This window comes from Macaca nemestrina, chromosome 2 (assembly GCF_043159975.1).
Source record: "Macaca nemestrina isolate mMacNem1 chromosome 2, mMacNem.hap1, whole genome shotgun sequence".
Classification (NCBI taxonomy): Eukaryota; Metazoa; Chordata; class Mammalia; order Primates; family Cercopithecidae; genus Macaca; species Macaca nemestrina.
In genome coordinates this window covers 177,830,315-177,848,439 of record NC_092126.1, presented here as the reverse complement: position 1 = coordinate 177,848,439, position 18,125 = coordinate 177,830,315, and the positions used below count along the sequence as shown (strand labels likewise).

The following is an 18,125-nucleotide window of genomic DNA, read 5'->3' as shown; positions in this document are numbered from 1 at the left end:
CAAGAAAATATTTTTGTTAAGCTAATTGTTAATACCAGAGTCAAAAAGTAAAAAAAAAAAAAAAAACAAAAATTAAAAGTTTATGAAGTTTAAAAGTGACACTAAGCTGTTCATATTGGAGAAAGACTTTTTTTTATATAAATTTAGTGTAGCCTAAGTGTACAATGTTTCTAAAGTCTGCAGTAATGTACAGTAACAGTCCTAGGCCTTCACATGAACTTGCCATCATTCACTCACTCACTTTCAGAGCAACTTTCATTTCTGCAAGCTCCACGCATGGTATACAGGTTATCCATTTTTATCTTTTATACAGTTTCTTTTTTTTTTTTTTTGAGATAGAGTTTCGCTCTTGTTGTCCGGGCTGGAGTGCAATGGCACGATCTCAGCTCACCGCAACTTTCACCTCCCAGGTTCAAGCTATTCTCCTGCCTCAGCCTCCCGATTAGCTGGGATTACAGGCATGCACGACCACACCGGGCTAATTTTGTATTTTCAGTAGAGATGGGGTTTCTCCATGTTGGTCAGGCTGGTCTCAAACTCCCGACCTCAAGTGATCCACCCGCCTCAGCCTCCCAAAGTGCTGGGATTACAGGAGTGAGCCACCGCGCCCAGCCTTTTATACAGTATTTTTACCATACCTTTTCTATGTTTAGGTATATTTAGACACACAAATACTTGCCATTGTGTTGCAATTGCCCACAGTATTAAGTACAGTAACATGCTGTATAGATTTGCAGCCTAGGAACAATAGGCTATACCATATAGCTTAGGTGTGCAGTAGGTAATACCAACTAGCTCTTGTGTAAGTACACTCTATGATGTCCACACAACAATGAAATTGTCTAAAAATGCATTTCTCGTAAAGTATCCCCATAGTTAAGTACTACATGACTGTATACAAAGTGATTCACATTTACCCCAAAACAATTACATGGTGACGTTTAGGTTTACTGTTAAGTAAAAAGCAACATAAATGACCTTTACGCCAAAACATCTGAAATATTCTTCTTACCTGTCCTGTGACTGTTCTTCATACATTCTCTCCTTGCCTTCTTTAAAGAGTCTTATTGCCCGTTTTGACTTTTTCATGAGGCTATCAATGTAGATTTTAAAGTACTCATTCTCACTGAGTTGGGCAAGTTTCTGGTTGTCATCATATTTACTTAGTATAAGTCGTAAATGCTGATATGTATCAGGCAAAATATCAAGTATATATGGTGGGCTATTTTTCAACTGAAGTTTGGGATTTTGGCACAGTCTTACCTAAAAACAAAGATAAAAACAAAATAAATCATAATATTTTATTTCACAGAAAAATTAAAAAATTATAGAACCATGTCCTATTTCTTCATTTTCCATAATATAAATTATGATCTTAACTTACTATCTCCAATTTATTATTAACTGACAAATATTCACTTTTGTCATAATCTAAATAAGTCCTATTCTGTTCTCCTACAATCTTTTCTATATCATACCCTTACTTTGAACCCCTAAAGCTTTAATTCTAAGATACCTCACTGTGCATAGGTTAACAGAACTCCAGTATGCTAATCACTGTATATCACTGATAGTCTTTTTTTTAATAAAAATGAGGAAATGGGCCTTTTCTGTTGACAACCAATGCCTCACATTTACATGTTATTTTACTACATTGAACTCCCGGCTGGTGCTGTCTCATAGTTTGTTAATTAGTGTTTTGGTGTACTGTTCCTGAACCCCGAGGAGAATAAAACAAAGAGGTGCAATTTGAATAACTGAGTTATTAAGTAGTAAATGTGTGTCAGGTCAGAACCAGTCTTTTCCACCTCCCCATACTGTCTACCACGCCTATAAACATGTGGCATATAACGGTTCAGTCATCCCATCACAGGTGCTGCCCAACCACTGGGGCGTTCCGGGGCTGCCTGCAGAACTGAAAGTACCTTCTGCCAGCCAGAGAAGGTAGTAATTCAACTAATGTATTCACTTCTACATGTTCATGTGATTTAGCCAAGAGTAAGATAGTCTACCACATTCTTATCCCTCCAGAAAGGGCATAATGAACTCTTCACATAAATAACTTTCAAATGAAATCATTGAGAATTGCACAATAGCATTATGTAGTGTAATGGGACAGCACTCTTTAAAAAGGTTAAATGTTCACATAAAGATCATAAAGATACATGGCTCTCTTCTAAGGCCCTTGTCATTTTTTTTTTTAAATAAAATTGTCAAGAGTATAATATCTTATTTTATTTATTTTTTTAAGATGGAATCTCAGTCTGTCACACAGGCTGGAGTGCAGTGGCATGATCTCAGCTCACTGCAACCTCTGCAGCCCGGGTTCAAGCGATTCTCCTGACTCAGCCTCCCAAGTAGCCGGGATTACAGGTGCCTGCCACTGCGCCTGGCTAATTTTTATATTTTTAGTAGAGACGGGGTTTCACCATCTTGGTCAGGCTGGTCTTGAACTCATGACCTCGTGATCCACCTGCCTCAGCCTCCCAAAGTGCTGGGATTACACATGTAAGCCACCACACTTGGCCTATGAGTATAATATCTTAAACATAATTGGCTAAAGCCTCCTGTTGGGTGGCACTGGAGTTGCTGTGGGTGATTCTGGAATCTGGCTAATGGAAATTTGAGTTGAAGATACATTTACTTTGGGTTTAGTGAAAGGTATATGTGAGGCATACAGTCACTCCTGTAAAATGGTTTAATTACTGTCAGCAATCCCAATGAAACTGAAATAAGACAGGCAAAGAAAGAATATATGATCTCACTTTCATATGCAGAATCTTAAAAGAAGGAGTTAAACAAACAGAAACAGAGAGTAGAACAGTGGGTGGGCCCCAGGGATGGGGAGGGGAATAAATGGAGAGAAGAAGGTCAAAGAGTACAAATTTGCAGGTATGTAGGATGACTAAAGATCTAATGTACAGCATGAGGCCTACAGCTAATAATACTGTATTCTGAAAATTTGCTAAGAGAACAGAGTTTACATGGTCTTACCACAAAAAGGTAATTATGGAAGGTAAAGGATATGTTAATTTATTTGATGTAGTAACCATTTCACTATGTGTATATATATCAAAGCATCACATTATACACCTTAAATACAATATTTTTTAAATCTGTAATCGAATTTTTTTTAGAAGATGGTTTCAGAAACACTTGAAGTGCCCAAATGCTGACTAGCCTATCATGCGAACAGTGAAATCCAATTCAAATTTGGCAATTTGAATGTGTTTCATGGCACCCAAAACTGGAAGTATATGTGGCAATGGAAGAGAATCAAAGTATAAAATGTACGGAGCCAAAAACTAGTGCAGATTATTTCTCTAATCATTTGTAGATATACCTGTTTTTTAAAAATTATAGTGTTTTGTGGATTTTTCTCATTCTGAAGAAAATTCACTCTCATACACAATTTGATGTCTGTATTTTCGTATTCTTTATATTTAGAAAGATTCTTTTAAATTAGGTAAGTTTCAGGGGGCATAAAACATGGATCTGCCCCTGGGCACCCATAAAAGTGCCTGGGACAAATAAACAATTGAACTACAACAACTTCAAGCCTAACAAATACAATAAACCAAGGAACCAACAAATTTAAAAAGTACTCTTATAGCACTATCACACTTACTTTCTTAAAGAAACTGACCGGGCGCAGAGGCTCACACCTGTAATCCCAGCACTTTGGGAGGCCAAGGCAGGCAGATCATGAGGTCAAGAGTTCAAGACCAGCCTGGCCAACATGGTGAAACCCTGTCTCTACTAAAAATACAAAAATTAGCTGGGCGTGGTAGCAGGTGCCTGTAATCCCAGCTACTCAGGAGGCTAAGGCAGGAGAATCATTTGAACCTGGGAGGCAGAGCTTGCAGTAAGCCAAGATCACATCACTGCACTCCAGTCTGGGCAAGACAGCAAGACTCCGTCTCAAAAAATAAAAACAAAAATAAAAATAAAATAAAAAGAAAAAAAAGAAATCATTGGGGATCACGGTTTCTTTGGGGGGGGAGTACACGGGGAGAAAAATCTGGCTGAAATTTCCAACCATCGGCCCTAATTTAGGATAATATTTTTCACATTAACCCAGGGCATGATCATATATTCTTCCTCTTTGTAAACAATGCCTTAAAGCAGAATTGTTGAGTATATAACCAACAAACTAATGGATTGGTTGACTGCTATTTTTTTACACAAATAGTTTGACTGTATTTTTCCTTTATTTTTACAATTGAACTCTGAAGTATCAAGTATTCAAATTAATAACCCAAAGGTACAGGCTTAGTTTAAAAGTAATAATATTATTTTAATATCCTAGAAAGTCCTTGGAAATGTAGAATGGCATCTCATTTACTAAATAATAGCAGATCTTTACAAAAGTATAGTGAAAAGGGCTGACAGAGCTTTTTTACCCCCCTTTTAACACATGATACATTAGTATAATCAGAGTTCATTCTGCCCTAAAGATTAAGTCCCACATATGTCAATTATTTAATGCTTGAAAAAGAATACAGTTTTTAAATTATTTAAACCAAAAATACTATCACAAGTATACATAAATACCAAGAATATTGCCACCAACATTCTACAGCAGGCATGGTTTAATTTCAGCAACATAAAACTTGGTGCAACATGACACAGACTGATACATTATTTTCTTGTAGTTTGGGGACCAGGCAGCTTCAAATTCATTTCCTCTTCTAGGGAACTTTTTAACTGATAAATACAAAATTTCTGTCAGGTATTTTTTTTTTTTTTCCCAGACATTCCACATAAATATTCTTCGACAGAAACGTTTACATTTTACAAATATTTAATTCACTATTCTTTATCTGAACTTTTTTTCTCATTTGCTTTATTTAAAACTGTAATTCCATGTGGGAATTTATCGCTTTATCAGGTGGAAATTGTTTGAACTACTATATGCCAGGTACTGAGCTTAGTGCTAGGAAATTATAGATGACTAGAACATACTTCCTGATTCAAAGAGATGCAAAGAGTCTGGCAGAAGAGACGTAGTTCTCTATAATTAACTTCAGAGCAATGTAATTCTTGCTCTAAGGGATCGTAGTAAAGATTCCATCCAATCCATTCATTTCCAGATTTAAAAAAAAACTAAGAACTAGAAAGATTAAGGGACCATTAAAATATCATTAATCCAATACAAGAGCTTGCATCTTCTGAATCTCGGGCTGATCTAACTATATCACAATTTAATTAAAATTAGGCATATAATTAATGATCCCTGCTAAACTCATTTACATTTTTATTTTATTCCATTTGCAAATTTACATAAAGTTCAGGACCCATTTGTTAATTCAACAAACATTTATGTGGCAGGCATTGTTTCAGGCTCTAGGGAACAGAGAAAGTAATAAATCACACACCTGCCCTCAAGCAGCTGTCTAGTGGGAAAGACTGGTGGCTTAGGAAAAGAATTACAGGAGAATTTAGTGCTATGATGCAGGCAAGTACAAACTGCTACAGGAGAAAAGCAGCAGCTCACTCATTTCCACATAAGACTGTCAGGAAACACATACTTAACTTTGTCAAAAGGAGTATTCTAGGCAAAGGAGTGTGCAAAGGCTTAAGAGACACCAGAGAGCAAGCATGTTAAGAGAGGAGTACATGCAGCTATTCTAAAAGGTCGGAGCACAGGAAGGAAGGCTGTGAGTGAGTAGTACGAGAGATGTGAAATAGGCCAGAGTCAGCTCATCAAGGCCCTGTAGGCTAAACTGTTGTCTAAATTTGCACTTGGGAAAGTGCAATATACAATGCTGAACTACGATATGCCGCTGAGTGCACAGTTCATCAGTTGGATTACTATTAAACCCTGTGATTTATGACAGCTTCTGCCAAAAATGAATAACCCTACATCAGGACTATGACTTCTAAGCAGGTCAAATTCAGTTCCATTCAATAAATATTTATTGAGTACCTGCTATGTGCAAGGAGTTGCAAAAGCCGGGAAAGAAAATTTGCTTTTCTAAAAGCAGTATATTAGAGAGAAAATCAAGCTCACCACAAGGGTCAAGTTCAGATTCAAATGGTTACACCTCTTCTAGAAATACCTAAATTGCTTCCTAGAATGAAGGTTGGTACTAATACAGAAGAGCTTTGATATAGAACAAATCTGTAGTCACATTATAAAATGATGAACTTTTTAGGGCACCGATTGGTGCATAAAAGAATTGGTTCGATAGCAATATTGCTCTTTTCATTTGAACTAAAAGGCAAAACATTTATTATTGGAATTAGGCTGAAAATTCCACTATACTCATTGACTCAAAAAATTTGGAAATCACCAGTACCAATTCCTTTTGACATGTCAACACTGAAATACAGAACTAGAACCTAACTAAGGTTACTGCTCAGAACCCTGATAGCTGGTCTTGAGAATCAGGAACTGTCTCCATACCAATATACAACTGACTTTTATATTTGCTTAAATGTATTAGAAATGTTTAAGGAGACTCTCTCTGTACATGTAGTCTGCATTGTTTCACATAGATAAAAATATATTATTAATAAATTGGCTATGCATTCCAATATATAAATATGTATTTAAATACATATATTCAACCATATCAAAGCAAAAGCACAAATACAAAAGCAGGATTCACTAATGCTATAGGAATGTTCAAAGTCATTACTTAGTCTTGGAATAATCTTGCATTTAAAGAGTTTTCTGACTGTGCCTTAGCTAAAACTTCCAGCCAAAAGGTAAGAAAAATGTATTAGATAAGATAGTATACTCCTTGCAAACAAGGTTCAAACCAGCCTGTGAAACATAGGGAAGAACTTTACCAAATACAATGAAAATTTCAACAGTAAGGAATTGTGCCTATACTATAAGACTTTCATTATAAAGCACACCTCACTTCATGAAGCATTCAGTTACACTGAATCAAGTCATATACTCTCAAGTGAACTACCTCATTTTTAAAGACAACATAGAAAGCCCTGGGCTAGGTGCGGTGGCTCACAACTGTGATCCCAGCACTATGGGAGGCCAAGGCGAGCGGATCATGAGGTCAGGAGATGGAGAAGATCCTGGCTAACACGGTGAAACCCTGTTTCTACTAAAAATACAAAAACAAAATTAGCTGGGTGTGGAGGCAGGTGCCTGTAGTCCCAGCTACTTGGGAGGCCGAGGCAGGAGAATGGTGTGAACTCAGGAGATGGAGCTTGCAGTGAGCCAAGATCATGCCACTGCACTCCAGCCTGGGCGACAGAGTGAGACTCCATCTCAAAACAAAAAGGCCTGTCCTCCTGTAAATGTTAGAAGAGGTTTCTTACTACAGTTACCTAAAAGTGTGTGTGTGTGTGTGTATATATATATACACGTATATATATCTCTCTCTCTCTTTATAATAAAAGGTACTGAAGAGTTCTTTGGGTTCTTTCCATTTTAATGCAGCAAATAATTACAACATATAAAAATTATAAAAATGTATTTTATTAAGTATAAAAATGTATAAAGTGTAAAAAAGTATAAAACATACACTCTTTTTAATAGAATATTAATTGGGCAAAACAAAATTGGCATATAAAATTGATCATGAGTCCACTACAGCTGAATTTAGAGAAAATTACCAAGTCCTTTGCGGTTTTCCATGAAGATGTCTCCAGAAGATTGACATTAAGAAGCAGCATTAAAGAACTGACTAGTTATAATTAAAATATCAATTGTATATTCTGTTCACTCTTTCTTCCAAATGAGAATAGAACTTCCTTAAAGGTGAAGAACAGTCTTTCTCATTGGTCTGTCTCTATCACCTAATATAGAACTTTGCATATACGTGCAATAAATATTTGATGGCAGAAAGACATGCAATAAATATTGCAATAAACATATAGACGTGCAATAAATATTTGATGGCAGAAAGACATGCAATAAATATTGCAATAAACATATAGACGTGCAATAAATATTTGATGGCAGAAAGGAGGAAGAGGAGGAGGAAGCAAACAAAGTAAGGAAGAACCTCTCAGGAAAATTATATTACAAATAGGATATCTACAACTATATTGAATAAAGCTGCCTAAAACTGAGTACAAAATTTGGAGAAGAATTTGATAATATCAAATATGGGAGTGGAGGAGGGGAATGCCCTTTTGATTTACTCCTTTGGAAAAAGGAAGCATCATATTATTCTATGGAGGAGTGTGCTTGACTCTTCATACTGTGAACACAGACATCAGAATCAAGCAAACCTAGGATCTGGCCCTAACATTTACTAGCTTTACAACCTTGGGCAGGGTTCTTCTTCTGGAAACCTCTTAGGATATTATAATTCTTACAAGAGTAAATGTAAAGTGCTATGCACTGTGTCCAGAACATAGTTAGCCCTATCTCCTTCCTAATATTTCTTCTCCCTTCCATATTTTACATTCCATCACAAGGCAAAATCCCTGCAGATTTTGCAAAGGTATGAAAATTAGACCAAGGGCACTGAGCAGTTTGTTGAGGATCATGATTTTTAAAAGTTCATTTAGCTCATAAAGTTACTCATGCTGCCTAAAACCCTTAAAAAGTCTGGAATGTTCTGTGCAGAAAAGCAGGAAATAAGGTTAAGCCCAGGTCAGTATTCCTGTCAGCTGACATGGAATCCTCTGGTTTCTTCAAACCCAAGAGGCTCTCAGGAAAAGATGTAGGGCTTTAATATTTTTTAAAATCCTTTAACAGGTAGAATATTATAACTATTAATACTTTTTTCATTGATACTATAAGATAATATAAGCTCAACAATTATCTAAATGTTATCATGTTAAAAACCTACAAAATTTGTTGGATATTTTCAAAATGTGTCTTTCATTACTAGAAAAAATTAGCAACCTACAAATACTTAAAAACAAAAAACAAAAAAACCTTAGTTAAAAGGTAAGAATAGCATTAATATATGCCCAACCAGAGTAGATAAAAATAGCACTGTGGTATCCTTTAAGTCACAGCAAGTGTATAGTAAGATGAACTTAATATTAAAGATGAGAATTGATTTCCATTTTAATTTTTTACTTATTTACCCACTTAATTGCTAGAAGACTAAAATATATATATTGCGTATTTCATGATACAAAAATTTAAAACTATAAATATTATGCCTTAAATCACTTCCCGACAACCCAATATAAAATTTACAAACGCCCTCAAAACTTCTCTGTATATTCCCTCGCTTTCCTCCTCTGTAAGTGGAAGTTACATTTATCCACCAAGATTAACCCTTCTACTTGTTCCTAGTCTTTCCCTCCCACAGTTTAATCTAGAATGTTACTGCTTCTATTTCTTTCTTCTTGCATCTTAGGCCATTCCCTAACTACATCCTTTCCCATCAATCTTTTTTTTTCCCCACCAATCTTTGAATCTCTTCTATGGTGTGTGCACATAAACACACACACACACCCACACACACACACACCCAGTTATTTCTATCATGTTCAAATCCTCAAGCTAACAGAACTCCCTTCCTTTTCATTATTGTTACCGTTCTAGAACCATTTTAAATAATCCACATACACATTTTAATCTTGCCCCATCACAAAAGTTAAACTGCTCTATAAAGGTCAATAATGGCCTCTAATCATACAATTCCACGACTTTTCAACTTTTCACCCTTTCTGGTTTTCTCCACTTGAATTTGAACTTAGTTTTATCAGAACTTCAGATTTTATCTTCTTCTTAAAGCTGTTTCTACCTAGGAAATCATTATGTTTTAATTCTACCTTTCTCATCACTAATCTATGTAGATTCTCTTCCCTTCTCTGGTATTTAATTATACCCCTCAAACGCCCCAAAATTCAATTATCTGACTTTTTCTCTGAATTGCTCCCTCTACTCTTCCTCAGAAATCTCTGGCAGTTCTATAGCTTGAAATGCTATCTCTATGAGAATATCTACCAAATATGTGTCTCTTGTTTCTACTTCTCTTTTGAACTGTACACTTAATTTTCTGACTGTAAATGAAATTCACTCTGGCATGGTGAACTTAGCACGGCCAAAAACTAACCCCCACACTTCCTCTTTTCCTTCTTACGTTCCTTACCTCATTAAGTGCATCACTGCCTTCAAAGTCAACTAGGCTGAAAACCTCAAGAGTCACTTTCACTGCATCTTCTCTTTTGTCCTCTAACTCTAAGGGGTCACCAACACCTGTAGATTTTACCTCCAAAATGCCTCCCACATCTGAACCAACACTTGCTATACCTACTTCCAATTATCTAGGCCAGCATTTCATTATTTCTTGCCCAGACTGTTTTAATTCCTCTTGATCATTACTCTTGCTTTCAGTTTTTTTCTCTTAATCCAAGCTTTGCAGAGTCAAGTAAGTACTCTATCAAAGCACAGCTCTGATGTTTTCCTTCCCTGATTAAGAGCCTCCAATGGTTTTCTACCAAATAAATTAAGACAAAATTCTTTGACAAAAGCCAAACCTCTATCATCTTCCCCTAACTTCCCCTCTTACTCAACAATCTATCATTCCTTCAACCTAACATGTCCTCCATCTCACTGGAATCCAGCCCATGAACGAGACAGTACCTCTTCCATGCTTCATTTTACACCAACTTTTCACCCTTAGCAAGCAACGGTTCACCTCCGCCACGTACTACATCTCAGCACTTTATTTATACCACCTTAAAGCACTTATTACATTTTACTCTATGGCATAGCTGTTTGGAAAGGCCTATTTAGCAAGCAACGGTTCACTTCTGCCACGTACTACATCTCAGCACTTTATTTATACTACCTTAAAGCACTTATTACATTTTACTCTATGGCATAGCTGTTTGGAAAGGCCTATCTTTCCATAGTTGAGATTTGATAAATGAATGATGAAATCAATAGACAGCACAAAAAGCACCTTTTAAAAAGAAGAAAGAAATAGATTCAAAATCTGAAAGCTAAAAATTTTTTAATAGTTAAAAGATTACTAACTGATTAAGGCCTGTATTATGTGACTGCTTTATATCGCAGGGACAAATCAAGGTAAGTCTTGGTAGGATTCCTTTAAATCTTTTACTTTATCAAGCTTTTCTTAGAAGTCATGTACCAGACTTTGCGATCACTTCACTTACTACAATACAAATTCAAAACTGAATTGAGTACTAAACAAAACTGTCCAGACGATTTGTTATTATCCCCTAACCAAGTCTACTAGGATCCATTGATTCTGCTAAGGTGGAACAACTTCAGTGAGGAAAAGGAAATAGGTCAAGAAGCATAATTCGAATGAATGATATCCCCTGTTTTATGGCTCTAGGAAGGTAAGAGTCTCCAAATCAGTAAACACAAACAATAGGCATCTAAAACCTGTTTTACTCCACATGGAATATCTTTCAGAGGTATGAGGAACTCAGCTTAGAAAAGAAAGTTTACTTGTGTTCTTTAAAATATTTGTATATAATCCAAGCATCCTTGATTGACAAACTTTAAAATATATTATTATCACAATGAAATTAAAAAGAGTATGAATTATATTTCAAGCTTGAAAAATGTACTAACTAGACTGAAGGCAAAAGGCAGAAAAAACCTAATAGGCATCATCACTTCCTAAGTGCTTTTTAAATTCTTTCGGTAATGCAATTTAAAAAAAATTGACAAGGACAGCAAGACAAAAATTTGAGGCAGGTACTCAGTGTGCTTTGCTCTTTAGCATCAATTAATTATTTTCTAATTTCCGGAGCACCCACATATGCTCAGTATATTTAGTATCTATTAGATGGAAAATTGTTTCTTCTATTTTCCATCACCTGGCTAAGATTCTCGTGAAAACCATGCTCAGGAACCTCACATTAATAAATTATCATTCCAACCATACTGATTAGCAATCACTTCCTTACTCTCACCTCAGCATTTCCAACAAGAACACACTAATGCTGTTCCTAAAAGGCAATGGCCAGCAGAATCCAGAAAGAAAACTGTCTGAACACTGGCCAGAAAAACAAGGAGGATGTTCTCTATTCTGTTCCCACCGTACTTTGGGTTTGTAATACAGCCCTTCCCATACTACATGGCAATTATCCATTTATGTGTTCTCTGAGTTCCTTGACAGGTCAAAGGCGGGATTATGTCTTGTCTAGCTTCATATCCCCAGTAACAAGCACTCAGTGGAAACACAGGAAGCCCTCAAAAAATGTTTATTAAGTGTTTAAGAAACCTTGTCTCTTGAGTAGCTTCAGAACAGACTCCATATTTCATTCCGGGCACACCTGACCCTAGATATGTATTCATGACTACTACTTCCATCACTGTATCAAATAAGCATCCACTGATGTGAGGGCTTTCGGGTCGGCTAGCAAATGACACTGACACACAGAGCTAAGGCGCTAAGGCCAGAAAATCTGTTTAAATGGGACGTTTTGGGATGTGTTACTATCTACTATTCTTTTCCTCAAAACATGGACTGTGCTAACTCTGTGCTACTGATTTTCTGTTACAAAACACTCTACATCTTATAAGGAGACAACTGAGCAATTACGTTCTCCTATTCTCAGTGACCTTAGAGAAAAAGCCTGCCCTCTGAAAACAGAACATTAATTGGAAAGAATTTCAATTGACCATTTTAAATTCTAGAGGCCAAGAAATGGTAAAACTACATACCTATTAGATAATTACCCTACAACCCAAGACTGCTTCATTATTCCCTGTAAAAACAGTTATCTTCCTTTATTGGTGGCTGGAACAAACTGAAATTGAAGTTTGTGTTCATATTGGTACTTCCAAGATCCACCCTTGCAAAGAGGCGTCACAAGAAAAAAATAGTAACTATACACTTAACTCCGCCTTTTACATACCTACCAATTAGACGTGAAAGTTGCTATTTTCTGTTATTCACAAACTAAATTCATGCTATCGCAGTTATTTTTTTTAAAAAGGTAATGCGTCAAGGGATTAACTTCAGAACTAATAATAAAGCCCCTGATGTAATCATCAGGACATTGTTGATATTATGAGCCACTTCCTTCACCACTAACAAATAAGAAAAGATAAACAAAAGAGGGGGATGCTTCTGCACTACACACTTAAATAAAATATACTGCCAATTAGTGATTATCAATGCCTTTCTATTTACTGTATCTTAGAGTAAAAATAAACATATCGAATTCTTTCATAATAATTTATGTGATTTCTCTCCACAAAGCCCCTGGGTACATTCACAAATGAACACAACCATTTTCATCTTTGACAAATAATGAAGATAAACAGGCAATGTACATTTGCCAACACCCGCACCCACATCCCACTAAGTAGAGACTTTTGATAATAGATTCCCTTGTTGAGTCAAGTTTCTCAATTGGAGAGACTAAACCTAAACCCACAAAAGGGTTAATAAAATAAATAATAGCAGATGTTTAACTATCAAATAGCCATCTATTGTACCATAACTCATGGTGAAATAATTAAAAGTGAATAAAACTTATGTTAACAACCAGTTATAGACCAAAATCGTGTACATCATTTTTAATGTTTCAAAAATGATTTTATAGTAACTACAGCTCACCACTTCCTTATATAAATCTTTTTGATTTGATGTCCTAACACTCACAAATGTACAAACACTGACCACTCAAAGATGGAGGGTGGGGGAAAAAGAACAGCCCCTTTATAGAATCTGAACCATTTGCTGTCCACTTATGTAGCAGGTAAGTTAGAGAAAAACCTTGAATTCCTTCTCTTACCCCAACTAATGATTTAGGCAGTGAGAGTGACCTTCAAATGCACACTCGTTAGCAAAGAAAAGATAGGCAGCATTGTGCTTGCCAAATATGTGCTATTTTTCCAATTGAATAGTCCTTATTCTAAAGTATCCAATGCTAAAATCAAAACTCAACCCCAAGCAGCAAGTTGCAATATTTTGACACTATGATATCATTCTGTCTGGAGCACTTTAATATAACAATTTAAATAAATTGGCAGAAGCTTAAATAGGTCACACTGAAGCCCAAAACTAAGGCTATTTATCTGGCAAAAATATTCTGGCTCTGCATTTAGCACCACTGCCTGTAGAATGACAGGCCAGTCATTCATCTATGTGTCCTTTCCATCAGAATAAATGAAAATAAAGGAAATCTTGTCACATTCGTGTATTGCTACTACTACTACTACTACTACTACTACCGATAGTGGCTTTTTATAGCCAATATTTGCAGACAGGAGCAAATCAAAGCAAAGATGAATGATTTCATGGATGCTTTGGCACATCCCTATAAAGGAATTTTTTTTTAAAACCTCCATTTCTTCAGTTATAAACATACCAAGTCTTGCTTCAACTAAACTTATAATTAGCCCCAGATATCTACAAAATAAAGACATAATGTGTTACAAACATTTACGAATAAATACAGGACAGTGCTACTGCTTCAAAAAAAAAGAATTATTAATTTTTGCAAAGCCGCAAGCTACATCTTAAATTTATTTTATAATCATACTTAGTAAAGTAGGATACTGACAGCTACAGTTTCTGAGTAAATCTCTGTAAGGTATTCAGATTGACTTCTCTGGATACTGACACCCATCTTGATTTCTTCTTGTGAAATTATAGTTTGTCTGAAAGCAACATGCAGAAACCACAGAGGTTTCTGATACTCTCAGCTTCACCACCCCCAACATAAATTTTCCTTTCACAATAAACAATGTGCCATCGAAAGGTTTCCTGTTTCAAAATGGAATAGTAGATGAAAGAAACTGTTAACTCTCCCATTAACAACAAAAAAAGTTTCTTAATGAAGATGAATTCTCAAAGATGAAAATGGAAACTCCCTCAAATACTGCCTCTACACTTAAGAACTAATCTGTTTCTGGATGACTTTGAGGAGTTCAAGACTTCAGTGGACGAAGTAACAAAAAAAGGAAAAAAATTTAAAAAAGAACTAATCTGTTTCTTTCCCCAGTAAATATTTTCAGTATCACACCAGATGATTGTCATGAGTGGTCCATCAAAGGCTTAAATAACCTGCTTGTACTCTTTTGTTATCTAAGAGCAACACAACCTCACAGAAGACAGAACAAACACTTCCAAACATTCTATGGCCATACACCAACAAAAAGCAGCCAATGGTAAAATTCTGCATACAGAGTCATGTAGAGGAACTGTGAACCTTAAAGAGTAGAAAGCACAAAAGGTTAAAAAAAAAAAAAAGTCTTTGAATCCAACTTTTCAAAAAACACAGAGTTGAAGTAAGAAAAACGATGAATTGAAATCAAAAGACTGTTGCCATAACAAAGGTTGGTATTAATTAACTGTATAAATAAATCTGGAGAAACCACAGACAAAGTGAATAGTGTTTCGCACAGGCAACGTCAGACAGAACTTACCACTTTGTCCATGAGTTTCCAAGTCTTCTCCACGGTCCTGCGATCTGCTGCAGCTTGCTTAGGGGGTCCAACTGCATCCTGAATAGCATCAATAATACCCAAAATTCGACCTTTTCGGGGATTTCCTCCTCGACCACCAGGGTTTCTGCCATTCATTGAGTTTGCCATCTGGAATTTTAGTTCTTTAAAAGGCAGATTTATAAAAAGAAAAGTTAGTTGATTTCGAAAATACTTACCACCAGAAAACTAAAGAGACTAACTTGTACCCACTGTATCTTCCTCCATCCGTGAGAGCAAAACCAAAAGTTCCACATTCATTTTCATCAATAAGCTTGTGAATTTACACTCTCAATCTTTACACACAGTAGTTTTAGGAGCAATGATCCTAGATTTGCTTTTACAATACTGAGAGTTAAAGATGCACCCTGCTCAGGTTTCAAGTAGCTAAGGCTGAACTAATACCCAACTCATAAAACAAAACTTAAACAGGTTTCCTAGATAAAAAACAGAATGTTCTTCCCCTCCTGCTTTAATGCCAATTCAAAATACTAGAACAACTGAAGCTCCTATCATACATTTTGGGAGCCTTACGCAGAAACTTCACTTTCACTCTGTTAGATTTCTCCAAGTTATATAAACATAAAGATTATTCTACACAAACGTAAGGGACAGCTCTGTTGTCAACAAAGGCGCACGACATGTCCCACACTAAAACCACCAAGTACGGACACACGAACACATTTCTTTAAATCAACGCGGTGGGTCGTTATTCCCAAGAACCAAATGAAATAACACACAAATAGCCCATTTGAAAAGAGACGGAGAGACACTGACAAGAGCGGCCACGGAAACGAGGAGTTCACTTCTCTCGCTCCTCGCCTCTGCTCTCACCCAAAGCTTTGTTTCAGGACGCCTGTGTCCCTTCCCCGCTCAAGCCCCTTCCTGGCCCCTCGGCTCTGAGCTGCGGGAGGAAGGTGGACGGGGAGGGGACAAACTGTCCCTCCCGTGCCCGCAGCCCCGTCCGTCTCGGGCGCGGGAGGGACACTGTGTGCTCGGCGCCTGGGTGGACGCGCCTCCTGGCCGCCTGCTGCAATCCCCACCGCCGTCTGCCTGGACTCCGTCTCCTCCTCCCCGGCCTGCGGGTTCTGGTCTTTAAACGCCCCACTTCAAACTGGACGGCGGCGGCAACGGCAGCTGCAGCTGAGAGCCGGGGCTGTCCCCTCTTCCTCCTTGGCCCGCGCCTGGCTACCCCCGGACCCCCGAGCCGGTAAGAAGTGTGGAGCCTCCCCGGCGACCCCTTCCCTCCTTGCCTTTCGGCGCCGTAGCTGTCCAGAGACACGCGTGTGCGCGGGTCCCACTCCACACGCACGCAGCCCAGTGTGTGTGGGGAGCCCCGGCGGGGAGTGGGATCGCTGAAACAGCTCGCTCCCGAAGAAGGAGCAACCCAGCGCGCAGGCCTCCGAGAGGTGGAAACGCAACAATTACCGTCAAGACAAATCCACACCCGCTCTCCCCTCCCGCCCGACTCGGGGAGGCCGCGGGACGCCGCAGCAGCACTAGCAGGAGGAGGAGACCGCTCGCTGGACACCCCACCCCTGTGGCACACACAGGACCCAGGCTCGGGGCGGGCCGGGGGCGGGGCCGCGCGCCGCTGGGCCAATGCCGCACACCCGCGCACTGCCCGACAGCGGGTGCAGCCAATGGGCGGGAGGCGTCCGTCCTCCTCGCGCTGCCGCCCCGTCCACGTCCTCCACAGTACACAATGGCCCCAGAGGAAGGCCCGCTCGCAGCACGTCAGAAAGGAATTGGACTCGGAGAGAAATGAGGGGCCTGGATTCGCCCGGGAACGAAAGTGGAAACGGGAAAGGAAATGGAAGAAGGGATGCAAGGCACGAAGGAGCTAACCAATAAGGGGTGGCAGGTGGGCGTGAGCGTCGGGAACGGGAGCCAAAGCTGTCTGGGGCTGAAAGGCGGGACTTCCTGCTTCGCTTACCTTCCTAGTCTTTTGTTTCATAGCAACAGAGTAGTGGCTGGAAGGGTGTTGCTTCTCTGCTCTGGGCGGGTCCAACGCTGGAGAAATTCATCTCCCTAGGGCTGCCAAACCCTTCTACACAGGACAGCAGCCAAACAGGTCTATGACGTTGCTTCTTGTTGGCTATCAAAAAGAGCAACAGCCAGCGAGCTTCTAAAATGCAGAATATAGCTCACAGAGAGTAGGCTAAGGGTAACACCAGCTTGCCAACTAAAACTTCCTAAGTTTCTGAGTTTCTCTTTTGCTGTTAGTTTTAGAGGGGTTGCAGACCAAACATCAGGGTGACGAAAAAGCAAATAGTTGCCAACGGTGGCCAAGTAGTCTCTGCTAATCATGCCAGAGCAATAAAAGTACCAGATAATGGGAATTGCTGATAAAGACCTTGCACCTTTTTACTTAGTGCAAGTGTCTGCCTAAATGACTGAGGAGGAGACAGCTGTTATGTTTTGTCGGAGTCACCTTTATATAGATTTCTATCCATTTAAAAACAACCTTACTGTAGCTACCGTTCTCTACCAGCGTTGTTATCTCTTTCTGTGGTTCCATTCTTTGTGCTCTTAAGAAGGCCAACATCTGGCTAGTCTTTAAAAGAGAAAGCTACTGTGCTGGGACTTGTCTTTCAACAAGATCGTAGATTAAACAAATGCCTTCCATTTATTTCAGTTTACTTCAATCCCACCACTCATGCTACCAACAATTGCTCTGTATTTCGTACTTTGGAACTTTCTTTCCACTACAGTTGATAGCGTGTATTACACTTTACAGCTTGGACATCTCAGGTGTTCTGAT

General features: G+C 38.3%; 1 protein-coding gene across 7 annotated transcripts in view; it reads right to left on the bottom strand.

Moving 5' to 3' along the window:
• Positions 1 to 17,418, bottom strand: part of LOC105477589 (Cbl proto-oncogene B) — a 214,659-nt gene extending 197,241 nt beyond the window's left edge. For 2 of the 7 annotated variants that reach the window (XM_071092485.1, XM_071092489.1), the window contains exons 1-3: positions 16,615 to 16,746; positions 15,305 to 15,486; positions 1,013 to 1,263 (exon numbers count right to left, since the gene is read on the bottom strand). In XM_071092485.1, coding sequence (XP_070948586.1) covers positions 1,013 to 1,263; positions 15,305 to 15,472 — 419 coding nt within the window. In that variant the 5' untranslated portion in view covers positions 15,473 to 15,486; positions 16,615 to 16,746. Of the gene's footprint in view, positions 1 to 1,012; positions 1,264 to 15,304; positions 15,487 to 16,138; positions 16,163 to 16,195; positions 16,463 to 16,614; positions 16,747 to 16,789; positions 16,922 to 17,297 lie in introns of those variants that run through there. The other 5 variants (XM_071092487.1, XM_071092490.1, XM_071092491.1 and 2 more) reach the window with 5 other exon arrangements.
• Positions 17,419 to 18,125: the final 707 nt, after the last annotated feature.